Source organism: Octopus bimaculoides, chromosome 7 (assembly GCF_046866305.1).
Source record: "Octopus bimaculoides isolate indiv1 chromosome 7, ASM4686630v1, whole genome shotgun sequence".
Taxonomy (NCBI): Eukaryota; Metazoa; Mollusca; class Cephalopoda; order Octopoda; family Octopodidae; genus Octopus; species Octopus bimaculoides.
The window spans coordinates 4895692-4917250 of record NC_142934.1 but is presented as its reverse complement, the minus strand read 5'-3'; the positions used below and the strand labels follow the sequence as shown (position 1 = coordinate 4917250).

General features: G+C 38.0%; 2 protein-coding genes across 8 annotated transcripts in view; one reads left to right on the top strand and one right to left on the bottom strand.

Annotated features, from left to right (window-relative positions):
- LOC106873585 (histone-lysine N-methyltransferase SETDB1-B) overlaps positions 1-9090 on the top strand; it is a 42885-nt gene extending 33795 nt beyond the window's left edge. For all 7 annotated transcript variants that reach the window (XM_014921018.3, XM_089354668.1, XM_052969174.2 and 4 more), the window contains 8 exons: positions 1454-1547; positions 1930-2099; positions 3979-4071; positions 5259-5512; positions 5911-5973; positions 6702-6835; positions 7337-7425; positions 7514-9090. In XM_014921018.3, coding sequence (XP_014776504.1) covers positions 1454-1547; positions 1930-2099; positions 3979-4071; positions 5259-5512; positions 5911-5973; positions 6702-6835; positions 7337-7425; positions 7514-7631 — 1015 coding nt within the window. In that variant the 3' untranslated portion in view covers positions 7632-9090. The remainder of the gene's footprint in view (positions 1-1453; positions 1548-1929; positions 2100-3978; positions 4072-5258; positions 5513-5910; positions 5974-6701; positions 6836-7336; positions 7426-7513) is intronic.
- On the bottom strand, positions 8056-18968 carry LOC106873583 (uncharacterized). The gene is made up of 11 exons (XM_014921015.3): positions 18607-18968; positions 16814-17163; positions 16124-16207; positions 15362-15549; positions 14995-15096; positions 13957-14100; positions 12853-12976; positions 12349-12424; positions 11748-11820; positions 10548-10676; positions 8056-9350 (listed from the first exon to the last, which is right to left on the bottom strand). Exons 1-11 carry the CDS (start codon positions 18885-18887, stop codon positions 9231-9233), a joined length of 1671 nt encoding a protein of 556 aa, XP_014776501.1. The 5' UTR covers positions 18888-18968; the 3' UTR covers positions 8056-9230.
- Between the last annotated feature and the right edge of the window lie 2591 nt (positions 18969-21559).

Here is a 21559-nt window from a genome sequence, read left to right as displayed (position 1 = left end):
TTTAATATCTCTCTACTCTCCAGGCATTTGAAATCCACAGTTGACTGGGTCAAAAATTAACCTCCCAACCACAGTTGGGTATTTGGAATCCTTGGGTGAGTGTCATGAACTCTAGGCCCAAGGCGACCAAAATCTTGTGAGTGGATTTGGTTGGTGTTAGGAAGGGCATCCAGCTGTAAAAAATCCTGCCAAAACATCACAGAAGTCTAGTGCAAGCCTCTGCCTGGTCAGCTCCTGTCAAATTGTCCCACCCATGCTAGCATAGAAGGCGGACATTAAACTGAAAAAAGCCCATCGTATGTGCATTTGTGTGTACTCGTCTTGACCTGGTGTGGTTGTTGTGAATGAGTGTCATTCAATTCTATTATTCTGTGAAAATATGTCTGGTCATGGGAAAATGTTACCAGAGTTGGAAACAGGTGAGCGTTGGTGATTGATGGGTCATCTTGACCAATTTGGAGGTGGGTGTAGTGTTGGCAATAACTCCAAATAAGAACTGATTTGAAATGCGATGACTCGTCCGGCATGGAAAGGTGAACATAGGCTCAGACAGGGCTGTGTGGTTAAGAAGTTTGTTTCCCAACCATGTGACACGAAAATTTGTTATTAGTGTCATGTTATTGTTGATAATGTTTAGCCCCAGGCCAGCCAGCATTGAGCAACCTTATTATCAAAGGCATTTTACATTATCAAAAGTGGCTGTGTGGTTCAGAAGCTTGCTTCCCAACCATGCGGTCTTGGGTTCAGTCCCACTGTATGGTACCTTGCGCAAGTGTCTTTTACTATTTCCCAGTGGATTTGGTACATGGAGACTGAGAGAAGCCATTCGTGTGTGTACCACTGTCTTGACGTCACATGATTGTTGTAAGCAACTGAGCTGTTCATTTCTGTCTGGTTGTGGGAGATATGTTGCTAAGAAACAGGTGAGAGTTGGTGACAGGAATGGCATCTGGCCATAGAAAATATGCCTCAATCAACTTCACCTGACCCATGCAAGTATGAGAAGTGGACATTAAATGACAAACTTGTCTTTCCTCTTTTAATAGGATAAGGTATGAGTCAAAGGAGATTTGGATGTTATGTCTAGCAGATCGGATTGTTGTCACTGCTTTGTTTCTGTTTTCATGGTGATGGCAGTGAAGGAGTTGATGTGTATTTTTAAGAGTCTTAAATTTAGAATATGACAACACTACTTACCTTTGTTGTGGAATATTTATTATTATTATTATTGGGCAGCTTGCTGGGCAAAATGCGTAGCAATATTTTGCCCATTACTACGTTCTGAGTTCATATTCCGCCAAGGTCAGTTTTGCCTTTCATCCTTTAGGGGTTGATAAAATAAGTACCAGTTGAACAATGGGGTCGAGGTAATCAGCCCTTCCCTTCCCCCAAAACTGGTGCCTTTGTGACAAAATTTGAAACCATTATTATTACTCTTACTATTTGTTTCCAGAGGCTGGGGTCTGCGCTGCTTAGACGATATTCCAACTGGTGGCTTTATTTGTATTTATGCTGGTCAGTTGTTGACAGAACAAGGAGCCAATGAGGTATGTTAACTTGATCTAAACATTCAGTTGTCACCAGATTATTTGCAAACAACATCTTACCAATGTGTTCCTTTCCAAACCAAAATCAAAGCAGACAATTTTAATCATTTTCATACCAATTGGCCTCTGGCTCTATCCCATAAAATTCCTGTTTTAAAATTATCAAAATTCAAGCCTTTCATGGAAGTTTCACGTTGATTATTTATGTTCCAAGCTCCAGCTTAATAACAACAGTTCTTTCACTAAATTCTTCATTTGGTTTCAAAATAATTTGAAGCAATGACAATGTATGTCATCAGAAATATGGTAACAAAACGATTAAATAATTCCAAACATATACTTAAAACAAAATAGCTGTAAATTATTATTTCTGTTGTTCCAGGATGGCCAGCAGTATGGAGACGAATATCTTGCAGAGCTTGACTACATTGAAGTGGTTGAAAAACACAAAGAAGGTTATGAAAGTGAAGTTGTTGATCTCGATGATGCAGAGAGTACCTCCTACTCTTCACTCTCATCCAATAGCAGCAGATCTTCAAACACTGCAGATCAGTAAATAATCTTCATCCTTTATCATCGTACTCCATTGTTATGTGTGTCTCTGGAGCTGTTTATACTTTCTTCATCAGTGGGATTTGAAGCAGATATGTGTGTTTGAATATGAATTCTCTCCAGGATGTTGTTATTTTGGAATTCCCTCTCTGCACATGGTTCTCTTGTAGCCATTGACTGTCAGCTGTTCAAGAATAACATTAACCCTTTAATATTTAAACCAGCCACATCCAATCGAAATATTCCACCTGTTTCATGTTCAAACTGGCCAGATTCAGCCTCTCACAGCCACCCTAGTCTCATTCCAAAAATACAGTCACCTCATCAAACTCTCAAGGCTACAAAATACTGCATTGATTAATTCAGGACATTATGAATAAATAAGCATACATTTGGCAGAGTAATCTGAATGCTAAGGGGTTAACTGCATTGATGTCAGTCTTGGAGGGATTCCAAAAGTCAGGAGCTTAGGTCCTTCCTCTAGACATGAACAGTTGAGTGGGGAGGGGGAACCCCAGAAAGCAAGCAACTATGGGTTGTAAAGGCACATGGCCCTGTGGTGAGTTCGAATCCTGGACTGGGCAGCATGTTGTGCTCTTGAGCAAGACACTTTATTTCACGTTGTTCCAATTAACTCAGCTGTAGAAATAAGTTGTGACGTCACAGGTGCCAACTTGGATAACATTGGTGGCGTGGAGAGTGGAGGCTGGCCTTCCACAAACAACCTTGCTCGGACTTGTGCCTCAGAGGGAAACTTTCTAGGTGCAATCCCATGGCCCTTCATCACTGAAGGGGGTCTCTGATGTGCTTGAATTAACAAGAACCTTGCATGGGAAATTTAATTGATGGAAATTGTGCTGAAGCTCATTTTGTGGTGTGTTTGTGTATGCTTGCAGTTTCTCTTTCAATCTCGTTTGCCTTGTGTAAATAGAAAATGCCTACCTTTCATTAATATAAAATGCAATCGGACCACTTTAAAGACAGAAAGTAACAATTAGGACCAATAAACCCCAGTATACTAGAAACGTTAACCACACAGCCAGCATGCTGCTGCTTCAGCAGCTTCCTCTGCTGTCAGAGGTATGATATTCACCTCTTGTTTCAATTTGGTGCTTATTTTATCAATCTCTCTTTGTTGGACTACTAGGTTACAGCACAGATAGAAACGAACAATACTTGTTTTTATACTTGTGTAAACCTAAACAAAGCCATGCTATGTACTTGATGGATTTCCACAGTTTTTGTTCATTCGATGTTCCTCAGAGTGTTGGGCAATCTGAAATTACGGGAGAAAACACTTGGTCCAAGTGTCATGCTGTGGGACTGAACCTAGGACCAGGCGGTTGTGAAGCAGACTTCCTGACAACACAGCCATACTAACATCAACTCTTGCATTTTAGGCAGCAGGTCTCGGTCACCGCTCCTGGAGCCACATGTGCCCTTCAAGTATCCTTCCACTGTTCCTCAACTGCCTTTTATAAATACATTAAGCTTTTTTTTAATTGAATTGTTTTACTTTTTTTTTTTTTTTTGGTGTGGATCCCCTAAAAATGCCCAGATTTTGAATCTGGCCAAGATATTAAAAAAGGTCAAGCACTACTGATCTTAGGATTCATAGGGTCAATTACCCAGTTTCCATGGCATCAATATGACCAAATTCACAACAGGATGCTAGTCCATTTACAGTTGAGTGGACTGGGCTAATGGGAAATGTAGTTGTTTTCCTTTAGAACACAACTTGCGCCTGGTCTGAGAATTCCACTTGCTATTCACGGTCATACTGTGCATTTCTTTGAAACTCTTCCTCTTGTTCTTCTCTCTTCCTTATAAACCAATGAGATGCCATTTAAACTTAGCAGCAACTCTGTTTTCTTTGTAGGGACCATTCTGATAAGAAGACAACTGAAAATGGCAGTGAAGAAAAGCTGGGAAAACTAGTGTTAAAGAGAGAAGCCAACAAAGACAAAGAATGGTTGGTATTTTCTTTTTCAGTTTTTTCCCCCATTTGTTTCTTATTTTCTTCTCTACTAAAATGATTCAAATGGTACAACACTGCACTATAATACAAACAATGGGCTATATACCTGTTGTAATTTAACCATCCATAGTTTGATAATATTTTGGAATAAAATTCCTTCCTCAGATATCCCTAGACTATGGATGGTTAAATTACAACAGGTATATAACCCCTTGTTTGTATTATAGTGCAGTGTTGTACTATTCAAAACATTTTATTCTTTACATCAGGATCTGAGTTCAAATTCCACCAAGGTCGACTTTACCTTTCATCCTTTCGGGGTCGATAAAATAAGTACCAGTTGAGTACTGGGGATCGATAGAATCAATTTATTTCCTCCCCTGAAATAACTGGCTCTTATTTACATTTGACGGATATTTGTCCTCTCTGGTTTCACCAGTCCTCAGTCAAATCGTCCAACCCATGCTAGCATGGAAAGCGGACGTTAAATGATGACGATGACGACGATCTTGTTTGTTGTTAACACATTTCGTCTGATATACCCTCCAGCCTTCATCAGGTGTCTTGGGGAAATTTCCAACCTGGGTTCTCATTCCTAAGGTATTTTTTTATATTATTCAGGTCACAGCCTGGAATCAAACTCGGAATCTTGGGGTTAGTAGCCTGCACTCTTAACCACTACGCCATATGCCCGTGGGCTGTAGTGGTTAAGAGCGCGGGCTACTAACTCCAAGATTCCGAGTTCGATTCTTGGCAGTGACCTGAATAATGATAATAACATCGAAAAATACCTTAGGAACAAGAACCCAGGTTCAAAATTTCCCCAAGACACCTGATAAAGGCTGGAGGGTATATCAGCCGAAACATTAACAAACAAGATGAGGACAAATATCCGTCAAATGTAAATAATTTCTCATCTCTCAAATATAGAACTGTATAACTGGCTCTGCCAATATTTGAAATCAATATCATTAAAATGTAAAGATTAAAAAAACATTGTTTTTGTCAACGAATGTGAAATGGTATTTGTGTATATGTTGGCTTTCATTTCAATATGGTGTGTACAGCATAATCTAGGATTAATTAATTCATTACTTTTAAAATTTAATATGGTGTGTACAGCATAATCTAGGATTAATTAATTAATTACTTTTAAAATTTAAACCTAATTTATTGTGTAGGTCTGTGAAAATACAAGGTTCGTCTCAGCGTACTGCTGATTGGGTGGACAGTTTGAATAACGAACCGATTGTTATTGATGATGATGAAGATGAAGAAGAGGATAATACACAAACGACCAAGTCTGACTCATCAGCTGCAACCCCAATTCCAGCCACAAAGAGAGGCAACATCTTCACTATTTTAGAAGAGAAGAAAGAACCAACGCCAAACGCTGATGAATTGCCAGATTTGGAAGAAAAGCTTCCTGGTCTTGGTGCGTTTAAATTGTTTATCTCTCTCTCTCTCCATGTGTTTCTATCTTTCTTTCCAGGTTTCTCTGGGGTTGCCTCATGCATCTAGAGGTGGACTAGGAGTATTTAAAATTAAAATTATTGACAGGTTGGATGTCGGTTTGTCTTAGCAGCATTATAAGCCCCTTGGCAAATCAGTGTTTATTGACAGCAGACAGATCAGAATTGGGACCCTACTCTTGTGAGGCCCTGGGTAAACTGCCTAGTATGCCCATACCTTGAGAGATGGTACTAGATGGATGCCAAGTCGTGGGTCTTGGGAGAGCTTTGACTCTTGTAATATCGCTGCTGCTATTTCTTGAGGTTTTTGTCTACTGTCCAATATGTAACAGCACTACCATACTTTTATTTGTATTTATAGGTCTTCGCAAATGTACCAGATCTACAACAAGGTCCAGATTCAAGAACCTTCCAAACCCCAAAGGTAATTCTTATGAACTTGATATATTTATTTTGACAGAGTATTACAGTTTGTAGAAGAAACACCTCTGTATATTATCTATAAAGCATGTCTATAATTTATACATAATACATTAACCATCAAACGTACCACTGGTGGTTCATTGCTATCCTCACACAACCATCTTAGGTACCACCGGTGATAAATTTTCATAATTTGAGAAAATATTTTATCTTATATCTTTGACATGGTTTCATGGATACTTAAATAACATGAGTGCTAGATATTAAATTTGAATCCTTTAGCATTTAAACCTACCTTACAATGTCATTCTAAAAATAAACAATCACATCATTTAAAATCTTGAAGCTACAAGAGAACGCGGAATTAATTTCAAACAATGTGATTAAGCCTTTACCTCTGACAGAAAAATCTGAATACTAAAGGGTTAATTATGAAATATTGTAAAAATGTCAAAAAAAAAAACTTGCGTTCCCTTGTAATTAAACAGTGTGACTGTGAAGTATGTGGTGCCACTGGTCAATTCCAGTAACTGGCTTCTCTTGGCCTTTTGGCTAAGATCAAAGTGTAGTTTCAGTAACAAGATGTGGCAGTAAGCACCATGTCTGATACAGACTGTGACAGCATGTTCACTAGTTTTAAGCCCCTCTCTCTCCACCTCACTAATCTGTCAAAGACTTTCTCAAAGAAAGCAGCAGTCACTGTGTTTTATTTTATTTTTCTATTCAAAGATGGAAAGAACCCGAGCAAAGAGAGGATTGAAGAAAGGGAGCAACGTCCCAGCACTCGTTACTACTTCAATGATGGTCAGCTGTGCTATGTGATGGATGCCAAATCAATGGGAAATCTCGGCCGTTTCCTCAATGTTAGTAATTTTTGTTTTTTCTTAAACTCTTGTGACAAGTCAGGACAGAAATATTTTCATCGATTCTTGCTGTTAAACAAACTGCTACTAACCAGATTCCAAATATTAGTGGACCACGGGAAACTAGTTTTTGGCAAATTGTTCTGTAAGTTCATCCATTGCCAGTATTTTGAACCAGGACATCATCATTTAACGTCCATTTTCCAAGCTGGCATGGATTGGATGGTTTGACTGTTGCTAGTAAGGCTGCGGCCCCATTTGTCTGTTTTTGGCATGGTTTCTACAACTAGATGCCCTTAATGCTGATATATAGTGTACTGGGTGCTTTTTTTACATGGCACTCACACCTCGTTAGTGTATAAGAGCCCAGGTAGGATGGTGCTATTGAAGAATCTGCCAGGCTCTTCAAAATGATTATTGCTAACCTTAAATCATTACAAATATTTGTAATGATTTACTGTTGTCTTGATTCTTAAAATGTTTTGCATTTCTGTCTTACAGCACAGTTGTTCTCCAAATGTTTTCGTTCAAAACGTGTTTGTTGACACACATGACCTTCGGTTCCCCTGGGTGGCATTCTTTGCTGGACAGTAAGTAGATAACTATTTTACTTTTGCAATTCTCTGAATCTGTCTGATATTGCTTCTTCCACTAATTGTAAACCTCTGTTATCTTCAGGTACATTCGCGCAGGAACGGAACTGACATGGGATTATAACTACGAAGTTGGCAGTGTTCCGGGCAAAATCCTTTATTGCTATTGCAGTTCAGCTGAATGTCGAGGTCGGCTCTTGTAGAGTCAAATCTATTTTTATGACACCAATCTTGGCAATGTTTTTGCGGTATGAACTCTTTGCAGAGTCAGTCACCATTGGTTACATTGAAAGTTCCATTTTTATGCCAACTGGTATCAACAAACACTCACACTACTAAAATTAGAATTTGGTCAGCAGAGCCAACTGGATTAACGTTTTGAAGATCTGCTGCTATTGGTCAATTAAAAGTAAACTTCTTCAATTGATCACATAATCCATGCTCTGATGTCCTCACCACTTGACTGACCATAGTGCTGACAACTCCATGCATTTAAAGAAATCTTTTGTGTGGTCAATTTGGAGGAGATTCTTAGGAACTTATTTAATCCTGTGGACTTTCAAGAATTCCATTTTGTTTGTGTCTGTTGTAATTGGGATCCAAGGAAGAGCAATTAGAAAAAAATCAAAAAGCTGTGACTTTTTATTATAGAAAGAATAGTGCCTCTTATGCTGGTATTTGTACAAGTGTGTGTGTGTACACATTACAGAAGCTCCTTTTCCACTATTGGCCACCACCATCAGTCAAACCTTGTTTATTATTTATTTTCTTTCGGTTTATTTGGCAATGTCTCATTGGAGGCAGGATTTGAGTAAAGACTGTACATGCAAAATTGATAAACGAACCACTTCTCGCTGATGTCAACAAATATTGGAAACCTTAACTTTCTAATTTGTTGCTATTTAACCAAAGACCCATTCACATCAGAATCATTGATATTTTGTCTTTTATCTCTATCACAGACCCCAGCATGTTATGATTGGTCTTTGGAAGTTTTGATCTCTTAACACCCTTATTGGTTATCTTACCAACTCGGGTGGATAAAAAAAATAAACAAAAAACCCTTTCATGACCATATAACCAGAATTTCAGGTAGATTTGAAAATAAAGACTTAGCGTTTTAAACACTAAGAATCTGACCATTATTATCAGAATTGTTAATACATCAGGTGAAATGCTTAGCGGTATTTCGTCTGCTATGTTCTGAGTTCAAATTCCACCAGGGTTGACTTATCCTTTCAGGGTCGATAAATTAAATACCAGTTGCATACTGGGCTCAATGTAATCAACTTATCCCCTCCCCACCAAAAAATGGCTGCCCTTGTGGCAAAATTTGAAACCATTATCAGAATTCTTATTTCATTTAATATCAGGTTTTATATTTTACTGTAGCAAATCAAAATAGACATTTTTTTTTCCTAAATCCAGTTTATCCATTCTACCTTCCTTCCTTCCTTCCCTCCCTCCCTCCACACAGAATACTGGAATAGACATTCAAATTGCCAGGCTATATTTTTAAACTGAAGGATTGCAATTTCTTCCAAAAAAAACCCGTGTCTTGAGTATTTGCATCACGTTCTTTCATCATCCACTTGTATATGTTCATTGTGTTTTGTTTTTTTATTTGGGTACTTGAATAGAAATAAAATATTTGCCACATGACTTACAGAAGCTTTGACTTCAGTTTGTTAATTCAAATATGAAAAAAAAAAAAAGCAGGTCACATGACCAAGTCATCATACCCCCCAATGTGGTTCAGTTGATATTACTGTTGCAGGTAAAATTAAGTGGTTCTAGTTACATTAAGCTTTGTCCTCCAATGTCCTTGCTAAAGTCTTCAGGGCACTGATTATTGTATTCTTCAAGAAAGTCTCATGGTGTTCAACAATTTGGTGAAGGCAAGAAATATGTTCTTTTTTCAACTGCAGAAAAGAAAATATCATAAATATTATTATCAAAGCTAAGATGATTAACAGTTAATGCTTGATTAGGCACATAATTACTTTTTGCTGTGGTGGACAGATTATATATTATGGGTACTCAAATTTTTAGAAGACAAGCTAAAAATAAACTATAATAATCAACCATAATAGGATTTGAACCAAGAAGAATAAGATAGCAAGGTACTGAAATACGGTTAATAATCCAAGAGTTTTTTTGTTTCAAACACACCACTCTAAAGATATATACATACATACAAACACACCACTCTAAAGAGATATATGTACATACATACATACATACACACTTTAGTCAAAGTCTTATAGTAAATAAACATTTCAAATAGAGTTGAAAGCTTTAGTCAGTCAAATAAGCTGTTGTACACATTTAATATGTAGAGGTACATGGCTTAATGGTTAGGGTCGTGGACTCCTGATTGTAAGATTGTGATTTCGATTCCTGGATAAGGTGGTGCATTGTATTCTTGAGCAAAACACTTTATGTTGCTTCTGTCCATTCAGCTGGTGGAAAGTCATGTGACTGACTGGCATATCATCTAGGGAGAAATAAATGTCATAGAAACCAGAAACCTGGCCCTTTGCCCCTTACAGTGTAGGGTGGACTAATCATCACACATTTACATACAGCATTGACTAACATCCTGTCCTTGTGGTGGTGTTGGGGAACCAGCTAAACCGAGAAGACCTTGTCATCTACTGAAGTATTCTTTATTAGTCTGCTATGAGTAATAAAGTCAAACGTCTTGATTGAAGTTTCCTCCAAATCATCTTTATTTTAATCTTTTCTATTTTACTTGTTTCACTCATTGGACTGTGGCCATGCTGGAGCATTGCCTTGCAGGGGTTTTAATCAAACAAATTGACCCCCGGTACTTATTTTGTAGTCTGGTCTCTTTTGCCAAACTGCTAAGTTACGGGGACAAAATCATACACACAGACAATGGGATTCCACACAGTTTCCATCTGTCAAAATCTGCTCACAAGGCTTTGGTCAGCCTAGGGCTATAGTACAAAACATGACCATGGTACCATACAATGAGATTGAACCCACAACCATCTGACTGGAAAACAAACTTTTTATCCACCCATCTAAACCGATGCTTATGATTGTAAAGATGAAATCGACAGAGTCGGTCATTAGTGAATATTGTTTCTTACCTGTTTTTTATATTTATTTACAAATGTGAGCAAAAATCTCCCATATTTGCTATTGGAATGCTGTTCAACAGTGGAGGTCTTCTTTAGCCATTGCAGTAATTGGGAAAGTTGGTCAGATGACAATTCCAGCTGTAAATAATAAAGGAATTTGCTAAAAGTCATTTACAAAACACTTGCCCAAGATGCTATGCAGTGGGACTGAGCCTGGAACAATGTGGTTGGTAAGCAAGCTACTTACCACACAGCCACTTTTGCACCGTGATTTTTTTTTTTTTATGTAAGGGAAAAAAAAAAAATTAGAAGCAATAACTTGTTATAACGCCAGCACTTGTTTCATCAATTATCGTCCACTTGGGCCAGAAAGAATTTATTGAGGCAGATTTTTCTGTTGCCATGGCATTGGTCAGCTGAAGCCTATAGTAGATTCTTGTCCAAGGTGCAAATTCAAATAACTGTCGCAATTGATTGTCTTTCTCTGCTGATGCAGAAAATGAAAGGTGATCTCGTTTTATTGAATGTGAATTCATTATGCTTAGGACCTGTAAAAACTCAACCAAACTAGTGGACCCCCTCCTGGGAAACGATTTCATTTTGATTCACCAGGCTGCTGTGAAAGAGAGATGTATATATATTGTCTAACAAGGGCAGTGAGCTGGCAGACTTGTTACCATGCTGGACAAAATGCTTAGCAGTATTTTGTCTTTGCCTTTCATCCTGTCGGGGTCAATAAATTACCAGCTGAGTGATGGGGGTTGATGTAAGCGATTTCCTCCCTCCTTCAGAATTGCTGGCCTTGTGCCAAAGTTTGAAAGTGATATTATCAAGCGAATTTGTTCACATTCAGACTTTAAAAGATTGAAACATTTTGCAGAACCCTTCCCTCCTCAAAAGAAAAAAAAGGTGCTTGAACCATTGTTAACTGTACTTTTAATAGCACCAAAGTACATTGGACAAAATATCTAGTAACATGTCTTCTGGCTCTTTATGTTTCAAGTTCAAATTCTGCTGAGTTCAACTTTGCGTCAGTGTCATCATCTTGCCTCCTACCCTGGCTGACCATCAGCCAAAAATTTGAAACAATTGTTTTGTCTCTTAAAATGATACAAGTGAATACAAATGTTGAAATTTGTAAGATCTTTTCTCTCAATGTTAGCGAGAAAAATGCATAGTTCAAAAAAAAAAAAAAATAAAAGTAATTACCTTTCCATCTAGAATATTCTCTAGCAATAACAGGATTCCAGGTTCAATGCTGGGGCAACTCTTGGACAGCTGCCTGCAGAGTAAATATGTTAAAGACAATTCTTGAATAAGTTTTTATGCAAATGGCCAGAACAAGACATGTACAGGTGCTCTTACAAAATGGTTGGTGTTAGGAAGGGCATCCGGCTGAGGAATATATGAGTAGATGGGGTCCCTGACTTGTTTTAAGAGAGCACTCACTCTGAATAAGAACCAACTTGGACTGTGATGACTCATCTAACCCGTACCAGCATGGTAAAGCAAATGTAAATGATGAACTAATAAAGGCAATTAGAATTATGAAAGGATTTGATGTAGGAAACAAGAGGGGACGAAACTAAATGCCATAAATAGTAAAGAGAGCATTAGTGAATTCATGTAATTAGTCAAGAAATATTAATTAAAAAATTGCAGTGATGATGATAAAGAAATTGGCATGGCTGTGTGCAATACCAGTTAAGAGTGGTGGTCATTTGACTTAGAGGTTAGTATCCTACAGTCTTGTCCAGCCTCTAAGGAGAAGGAAATACTAAATACAAAACACTAATTTGGTAAAACTTACTCCAGGAGGTAGAGTCTGGTATTAGAAGTAAAGGCATCCTTATTGACAATGGTTAACAGCTTGGCTTGAGGTAAATCTGAAAATTAAGGACAGAAGGAGTTTGCAATGAACTGCAAGGTTTCGTAAATGATTTTCAGAAGGTACATTTACTGCAGTATGTCTGTGTGTGATGAGATGTGGCTAGGTGCACCACAAAAATAAAATACATAGAAACATTATTTCTAAATTCAGTAGCAGTTCTTTAAAGTAAAGACTATTTGCCAACAATGTGGCTGTCCTGGATAGGACGAATGTTACTGTTGTTTAGCCCCAGGAAACGTTTCCAGCTGGTTATACGACACAATATCTGTGTCCTTATATTTTTAAACTGAGGAGCTCAGCTGTTTGAAAATATAAGGACATTGAAAATATAAGGACACATTTCCTGCACAGCAGGATGGAACCCCAAACCATGTGGTTGCCAAGTGAGCTTCTTAGCTCTACAGAAAGAAAAAGCAAACTTACCAATTTTTTTGTTCTTTGCACAGGGAATTAAGACTCCATCCACAAATGGCTTTGGGAATTGTTGACTGAAGGTAACAATTGCAGAGACTAAGAGCCTGGAATTTTGCTTGGACTGCACCACAAACTACAAAGGCAAAATGAATAAATAAATAATGAAAACAATATAAATACCCCGTTAGTTTCATTTGTAGCTTTGGTGCATTGAAAGGAGTTTTACAAATAGGGTCCAGGGTAAGTTTTTGAGGCATTTTTGGGGAAAAAAATGCATCTTGTATGTCATCAAATAAAGTATTTATGCTGAGAACTACTTCCACCTATTTTGGACAAGTAAAGAATACGGTGTCCCGTAACATACTCAGCTGCCTGGAACTAAACTGAAGACTTTATAGAATATAATGAAGGCAACTTTCAGATAAAAAGTTCCTGACATTAATGGTAATATTTACAGCTGAGTCTGCAAGAATGAAATGTTTTGGTTACACACAAACCCAGTGCAACGTGACAGGATATGAAGAATGGATCTTTCAGCTCACACTTTGTTCTTCCAATCTTGATCAGTTAATACATACGGACACACGTCTCATAATATCTTAAAGCCACTATCTTTCCCATTCAGTCCAAAGAAAGAGAAATCAAAAAAGACAAACAGAAAAAGAATGGAATCAATGGCCTTATTAGCCATAAAACTCTGCTGGGATACTCACTACCAGTGATAAATAGAGAACAGCAACTGTTGCGCTATGACTAAGTCCACCTTGTCTGCCTCCACTGTCGTCACTGACAGAATATCCAGCTTTAGACTGGGCAGTGGTTCAATCTATTTAATCATTGCATCCTGTACTCTTTATGCAATAAACCACTGAATGAAGGAATGGTATATCTGAAACAATGGGTCTGTGGGTTGTACCTGGTCATTTGGTCAACAGAGCTGACCTGAGGCTATACAGCAACATGACCGTTTATGATAATGCTTATTAATTTGATGTATATATAAATGTATGTACAATTGTTTACATGTGTGTGTGTAAGTTGTTGTTTTTAAAACTTATACATCAGTCAATCATTTATCTTTCTTGCAAAAGATTACAAATGGCAACTACTTACCCGAGGAAGAATACAATCTTTGGCCAAGACCAGACTGTTGGCATAACTGATTTGATTGCCGACTTCAGCAAAATGTTTGCATATCATAGCAAAAGAGGATTCTGACAGGGACTCAACATCTAACATGTGGCAGATTTGGTGAACCTAAACAAAGAAATACAGAAGAAAAATTAAACAGAAAACAAATGTTTTTACTCTATTCACCATTGTAACCTAGCCCCCCCCCCCTTTTTTTGAGCCCTGGGTCTCATAAGGCAGGTTATTCAGTTTCCATGGTGTATAAGGGACTAAGATCACAACATCCTCCCCTGAACAGGATGCTGGGCTGTTGCAGGGTTTGAGACCAACAATTTTGAGAGGCAGGCTTAGGTCAATTACATTGATCTCACTGCTTGACTGCTAATTTATTTTATTGACCCCAGGATGATGAAAGGCTACTCAGCATTTTTGTCCGATATGCTAATGATTCTGCCAGCTTGCTGCTTTAAGATAATCTATTGTTTTGACTTGAAGTAATCAGTAATCCATCTCTGGATAATGAGGTTTAGTAATAACATCAAAACAACAATGAAGTCCTTGGACCTACTGGGTCCTGTCAAACCATCCAATGCATGCCAATATGGAGAAAGGGACATTAAATGGTGATGTACAAATCAATGGCTTGTAGACCTCATTTATGTGATGAAGAATGGTAAAACATTATCTATTATCTGCCAAATAAAACATCAGACATGCTATAAAATAATGTTTACATTTGTCTCTTATAAACTCTTATATCACCAACCAACAATTGAATCAGTGAAGAATCGACCTACTAGAAATAGCAGCCAAATCCCTTTCAGATCACACTTTATAAATAGAAAATAAAAAAGAAAGTATGTGTATGATATTTATAATCCCTAGATACACTGTGTCTGAAATAGAAAATGGTACGGTCCCTGTTGAAATGCCCTTGATGAGAGGTGTCTGCTTGATCAGGATTAACCTCGAGTGAAATTACAATAACAACAGCAACAACATTGCTGAATACTCGCTCACCTGTTGGTCTGAACATTCAACAAAAAGGTTCAATTCTGGTGGTAACACATTCTGGGGTTTGTCTCCATGTTGCCAGACATACTTCAACTGGTTGGCCTTCATCTAGCAAAAGTAGAAAAAGGGGTTAATATATTTTGTTGGGAAATTTGGTGGGGGTCACACATATAGAGTGAGTTGAAGAATGAGTGGGAGGAGTAAAGGGAGGTCTTACAGTGTGAGGCAGCAGAATGGAGATGATAATATAATAAACAGGATGAGAGAGAGAGAGAGAGAGAGAGAGAGAGAGAGAGAGAGAGAAAGGTAACTCATTTACAAATGTTGGACTTCTCTATTAACAATAACACTACAACCTTTAAACTAAACTTACTTCTATTTCTGGTGGTAATTTATCAGAAGGCACTTCCACTGGTGATGGTGGTTTGGGAACTTCCATTGGTGATGGGGATTTGCTAGATTCTTGAACTGGAATATTTGTAGATTTACTGGATTCGGGTTCGATTGCTCCTTCATTTGTCATTTCCATAGATTCTTCACTACTACTGTCAGAATGAATAACTGAAATAGATTGTTATCCATTGAAGATATTGTTGATGATGATGATGATGATGATGATGATATTAATAATAGTGGTAAATTAACTCATACCATATCAATAACATTTATCATAAGTGGTCTTTTTAGGCAGATCAGTCCTGATTGACGAGACTAATGGCTAAAGATTTTCAGCTCTTATTATTTCATTTTTGCTTTTATCCAAGACAATGGAGTTCAGATGGCTCCTAAGGGCCCCAGACAGTATCCAAGTTTCACAACTATAAAGCAGGATAAGGAGGACCAGAAATCTAAATATCCGAACCTTTGTCCTCCTGCTCAGATATCAGCAGCACCAAATACCCTTGTCCAATGAATCCACAACTGCACTAGCTTGTCCAAGTCTTTTTAGGACTCCAGACTCGCAGCTAATGTCACCATGAGTCTCACTGCTAAGATAAGTGAAGCAATCAAAAACTTCAACATTCTCATTCACAGCAGAAAAAGACAAGGCAGAATCCTCCAAGAAGACTCGGAGGAACTTACAAGTAGCACAAAATAATTTAAAGAAAAACAGAAGAAAAGTAAAGTTGGTTACCAATGACTGGACTTTCTGGCACTATTATATTACTGCATTGCTCTTGAAGAGATATCACATCATCTATACTTGTAATGTTTCCATCTGGTTCAGAGAGAGAGAGAAATGGAAGAGTCATAACAATTTAAAATGAATTTGCCTAACATATACATCATTCAACATCCATTTTCCATGCTGGCATGGCGCGTCTGTGTTTGTCCCCCTAGAATTGCTTGACAACCGTTGCTGGTGTGTTTATGTCCCTGTCACTTAGCGGTTCGGCAAAAGAGACCGATAGAATAAGTACTAGGTTTACAAAGAATAAGTCCCGGGGTTGATTCACTCGACTAAAGGTAGTGCTCCAGCATGGCCGCTGTCAAATGACTAGAACAAGTAAAAGAGTAAAGAGTATACATACACACACACACACACATATATATATACACACACACATACATACAGACACATGAAGGTTTCCTTACAATTTCTGTCCATAAAATCCACTCACCAAGCTTTGGTTGGTCCAGGGCTATAGAAGACACTTGGCCAAGTTACTGCACAGTGGGACTGAACTCAGAACCATGTAGTTGGGAAGCAAACTTCTCAACCACACAGCAATGTCTTTGCTATACATACACACACAGAGTAAATGAATGATTAAAGGAAATGAAATAAAAATAAACAACAAGCTAATAAGACTTGGTGACTTACCAGGAATTTGTAGCTGCCGCTCTCTAACAAATGAAGGTAAGAAAGGACTGTATTGGTGTGTTGACGCTGCTGACTTCAATATGTCGTTTAGTATCTCTTGGTTTTGTTTGGAGATGACATGGGGAAAATGGTTATTTGGAAGAAAAGTTTGGTTCCAAGTTAATCTACAATTGTACTGAAAATGGTTGAAAAGAGACTGGATCCTGTTGTTGGGGGCATATTGGATATTTTGTTGAATGGTAGCCAGGAATTCTTGTGTAGACTGCTCAGGAAGTTCAGCCAAATGTTGATTCAAAAATGATAGCAAACATTTTTGGAAATATTCTGTCAGGAGAAAGAAGGTGGGGCAACTGAAGAAAACAAAACAAATGAGGAAACAAATAAGGCTTTCTTGTATTTGTTACAAGGACATTAGGGCTTTTTCATACATACAATAAAGACATTACACATAAAGGTTACGAAAAGTGTGTGTGTGTGTGGGGGGGGGGGGAGACAAAGAGACAAAGTGATTTAAAAACGAGAGGAGAAATATAGACTTGTTATCGCTATCAAATTCTGGCCATGCACACACACTTGCTTGGATGGACAAAGCATTGAATATATGTAATAGAGTTCATTTGTTCAAAGCTGATGATTTACTTTGTTATTACTGAGAGTTTGGTCGCTACATGGGGGTATTTCTAATGGCAGGGCATGTGATGGAGATGTTTCAATGAGTAAAGTAGATATAAAGCAGATGGATGGAATTATTGACAGAATCATGAGGGCTAACCTCTTACTTAGCAGACAAACTAATGATAAAACGTTATTGGTGATAAAGGAAAGTAGAGGTGTGAGTGTAATAGAGAGAGAGAGAGAGAGAGAGAGAGAGAGAGAGAGATAGAGAGAGAGAGAGAGAGAGAGAGAGAGAGAGAGCACTATTATATTAGACGAGAGGTATTTAAAATGAATTGTAAAAACGATCTTCAAAAATATTCTGTGGCATCCCTACATATGCATGCAGCTTACCCCTTTGACTTTGTTTATAACTCTGAAAAACGGATGTCTTTTAGGAAAATTTCCCAGAGATACACTTTAGATGGTGTAGATTTAAGGTTATATCAGAATTTGTTAGGAACAAATTTTCGGAGAAGTGGACAATTCACATACAGCGATGTTTCCTAACAACTTTCTAAAAATTGGATATTTTTTAATAATTTTTTTTTTTACAAATACGTTTCAGATGCTGTAGATTACGTTTATGTTGGAATCTGATATGGAGAAGAAAAAAATGAGAATGGGTCGGATAATCCACACCTTGACTTTGTTTCCTCATACATTCTGATGAAGCGTGTGAATTATCCGCTCCCAACAATTTTTTTTTGTTCACATCAAATTCAGGTATAATTCGTAGTTTATGGCATCTGAAGTGTATTTGTCAAAAATTTTATTAAAAGTATCTATTTTTCAAAAAGTTAGGAAGAAACTAAGTCGGCGGGGGTAGGGCACACACCTGCAGTAATGCCTTTTGTATATTATCAGTTAAGTTTTTTTTTTGTAACCCCTTCTTTATGTTTACTTATGGACAACAAGTAGCGAAATAATGTTCCGTTTTGCTCTCTCCTTTCTCCAAACTCAATTTCGGAGTTTGTTACCAGCAGACAGTAAGCTGTCAAATCATTTTTTAGTATTTTAGACAAAGTGTTTTTTTTTGGTCATTAAAAGTATAAAAAAACTGGGATAAACTCCAGTACACAACAATACGACAATGCAAAGAAAAGTGTGAAGGTAAGAACGTAAAGAACATATCGTACAAGATTAAATTCTCATCAATTAGTCGAGGTTCCAGAGAAATCAGAGACTTCAACAAAGTTTCCCATTCTGGTGTTTCTGCATATTTCGACATAAAACTATTGCGCCACCAGAATTCAGCTGCAACATGTGGCTTTGTTTCATTTTGAAAAGTAACAAAAAGTCCCCACCAAGCACTGGGAAGTTTCTTTACAGCACTACATTGTGCTGTCATGCACCTCCGAACTCCGTTGTGGTCAGCTTGACAGGAATGTAAGAAATCGTTGTCAACTTTCGCCAACATAACTTAAATTCGCCGCCATCATAGGTCACGTGGATATACAACTTAGGTTGTTTGTAAATTTTAACTCGGCGAGACGAAACGTGTGATCTCGTCGAAGAAACACCCAAAGAATTTAATTGCTATTTCATTAATACTGTGTTTGATAGCATAAAAGACCCACGGGAATATTAGGCGTACCCTAGTTTCAGCAGTGTATATTCAGGAAAAGAAGTTTTTTGTGCATTAAAGTATGTGGCAGGCCCAAATTCGTATAGAGACCTTGGGTGATATTTTGGGACTTTTTTAAGAAAGAAAAGCGAGTCTTTTTACCATCAAATAAAGTAATTAATATTTTTTCAATATATTTACTTCTTAATAAATTTCTGTCCTTGCAGATAATGAAGTGAAGTGGGTGGGGTGGGGGTGGGGAGAAGTTTGCACCGCAACCTCATGGTTCCGTGTTCAATAATCTTGGTGAAATAGAACTAGTGTGTGTGTGTGTCCATTATGGGAATAATGACCCTCCCGAGATACACCAAAACATGTAAACTAGTTCGATGAGGACTTCATTACAGTCAGCGGGTCCCTGAATGACATAAAGTGAATAGCGACTCTAAACAATATCATATTCATTGTACACTTAAAAAAGAAAAGAAAAGAAGAAGCAGTACTGAGCCTTTTAGATGGGAGCCCAGTCCATTCTTTGGACCCTGAAATAATGAATGGTGGATTTGCAAAAATTTGTGAAATCCCGATGCACGATGATAAATAATGAGATGCTCAATTTCAATGATGGGTTAAAGATGTATGGCCTCAGGAATTGCTCCATGGTTCAAAGTTAAATAACCGAATAACACATCTCTACTGAAAGAGCAGTGAACAACAGAGGCGCCGAAAAACAAATGCAACTTAAAGATGGTTGAAGTACGACAGAAACAACTTAATTAGTATTAAACTATAAATTGTTTGTAATATTATTTCCTGCATTTTCATGTATTTTCTTTCAAAGATCTTACCACCTACACAAGGGAATTAACTCTTAGTGGCATAAGAATTATTTCCCTTAGATTAAAAAAACCCATTATTAGTACAACGTCCATGTTCTCAGCATGTCCGTACCTGGTTAGCTTTGGACACCGGGATAGATTTAATCTCCAATTCCACTGACTTTAATAGCTATCAAAAACAACAACTGAAATATTTGGACACATCAGCTCTATTCACAGTTCAAATCCCATCGTCTTAGAACAGTGTCTCTCAACCTTTTTGATGTATTTCCATTCCTTCAGGAATCCACAATCCTATTTTTTCACACAACACAATTTGTTGTATAACAATTTATTTAATAATGTTGGTTTCAAATTTTGGCACAAGGCCAGCGATTACGGGGGAGGGGCTAAGTCGATATCATCGATCCCAGTTGTACTTATTTTATCGACCTCGAAAAGATGACAGGCAAAGTTGACCTCGGAGGAATTTAAACTTTGAACGTCAAGACGGACGAAATGTCACTTTGCCCGGCATGTTAACGGGTATGCCAGCCCGCCGCCCTTCATTTATTTTATTATATTCTTTTTTACGAAATGCTTAGCGGTGTTTCGTCTGCCGCTACGTTCTGAGTCCAAATTCCACCGAGATCGACTTTGCCTCCGGCGGAATTTGAACTCAGAGCATAAAGACAGACGAAATACCCGCTAAGCATTTCGCCCTCCTGGCGTGCCGACGATTCTGCCAGCTCCTCGCCGCCTTGTTATTTCAATAATATTATAACAATTTAAACGCCACCGGGGACGACTTTACTTTTCATCCTTTCGGGATCGATAAAATGAGTACCAGTTGCGCACTGGGGTCGATGTAATCGACTTACCTCGTCCCCCGAAATTGCTGGCTTTGTGCCAAAATTTGAAGCCAATATTAAAACAGTTTATCACACAATTCTCTTGAATAAGGCGCCGTTCCGTTGCAGGGTTCAAAGTCAGTAATTTTGAGGGGAGGGGACAAGTCGATTTCGTCGACTCAAGGACTTGACTAGGACCCTATTTCATCGACCCTGAAGGAATGAAAGTTGACTCCAGCAGAATTCGAACACAAAACGTAAAGAACCGGAGGAAATGCCGCTAAGTATTTTGTCCGACGTGCCAACGATTCTGCCAGTTCGCGACCTTTAATCCTTTCTACTCTAGGTATAAGCCCAGAAATTTTGGAGGAAGAGTATAGTCGATTACATCGACCCCAGTGCTCCTCTGCTGCTTATTTCATCGATCCCCAAAAGAATGGAAGGGCGAAGTCGACCTCGACGGAATCTGAACTCAAAGCGGAAATCCAAAAGAAATACTTCTAAGCATTACGTCGACTCTTTCCAGTTTGTCTCCTTATCTCCAATGAAGAGAACATCAAAAAAGATTAACCGAAAAAAGAAAATTATGCGCTGAGGGTAAAACAATAACTAATATTATTATTATTTTCCTTATTAATCCGATTAGCAGTTTTCTATGATGACAGGTTCCACGTAATGCTGGCTCTTTTAATACATTCCACGTTGGTCTAAACTGAATTGCTCATAATTTTCCATTACAGAGTCACATTGAAAGTAAAGGAGTAATAACCATGGATACCGAAGATTAAGAAGATCAGGAGTTTTAATCTGATTGGAAATCTGGAGAGTTATTAGTCGAGAGTTTTAATTCTCGGAG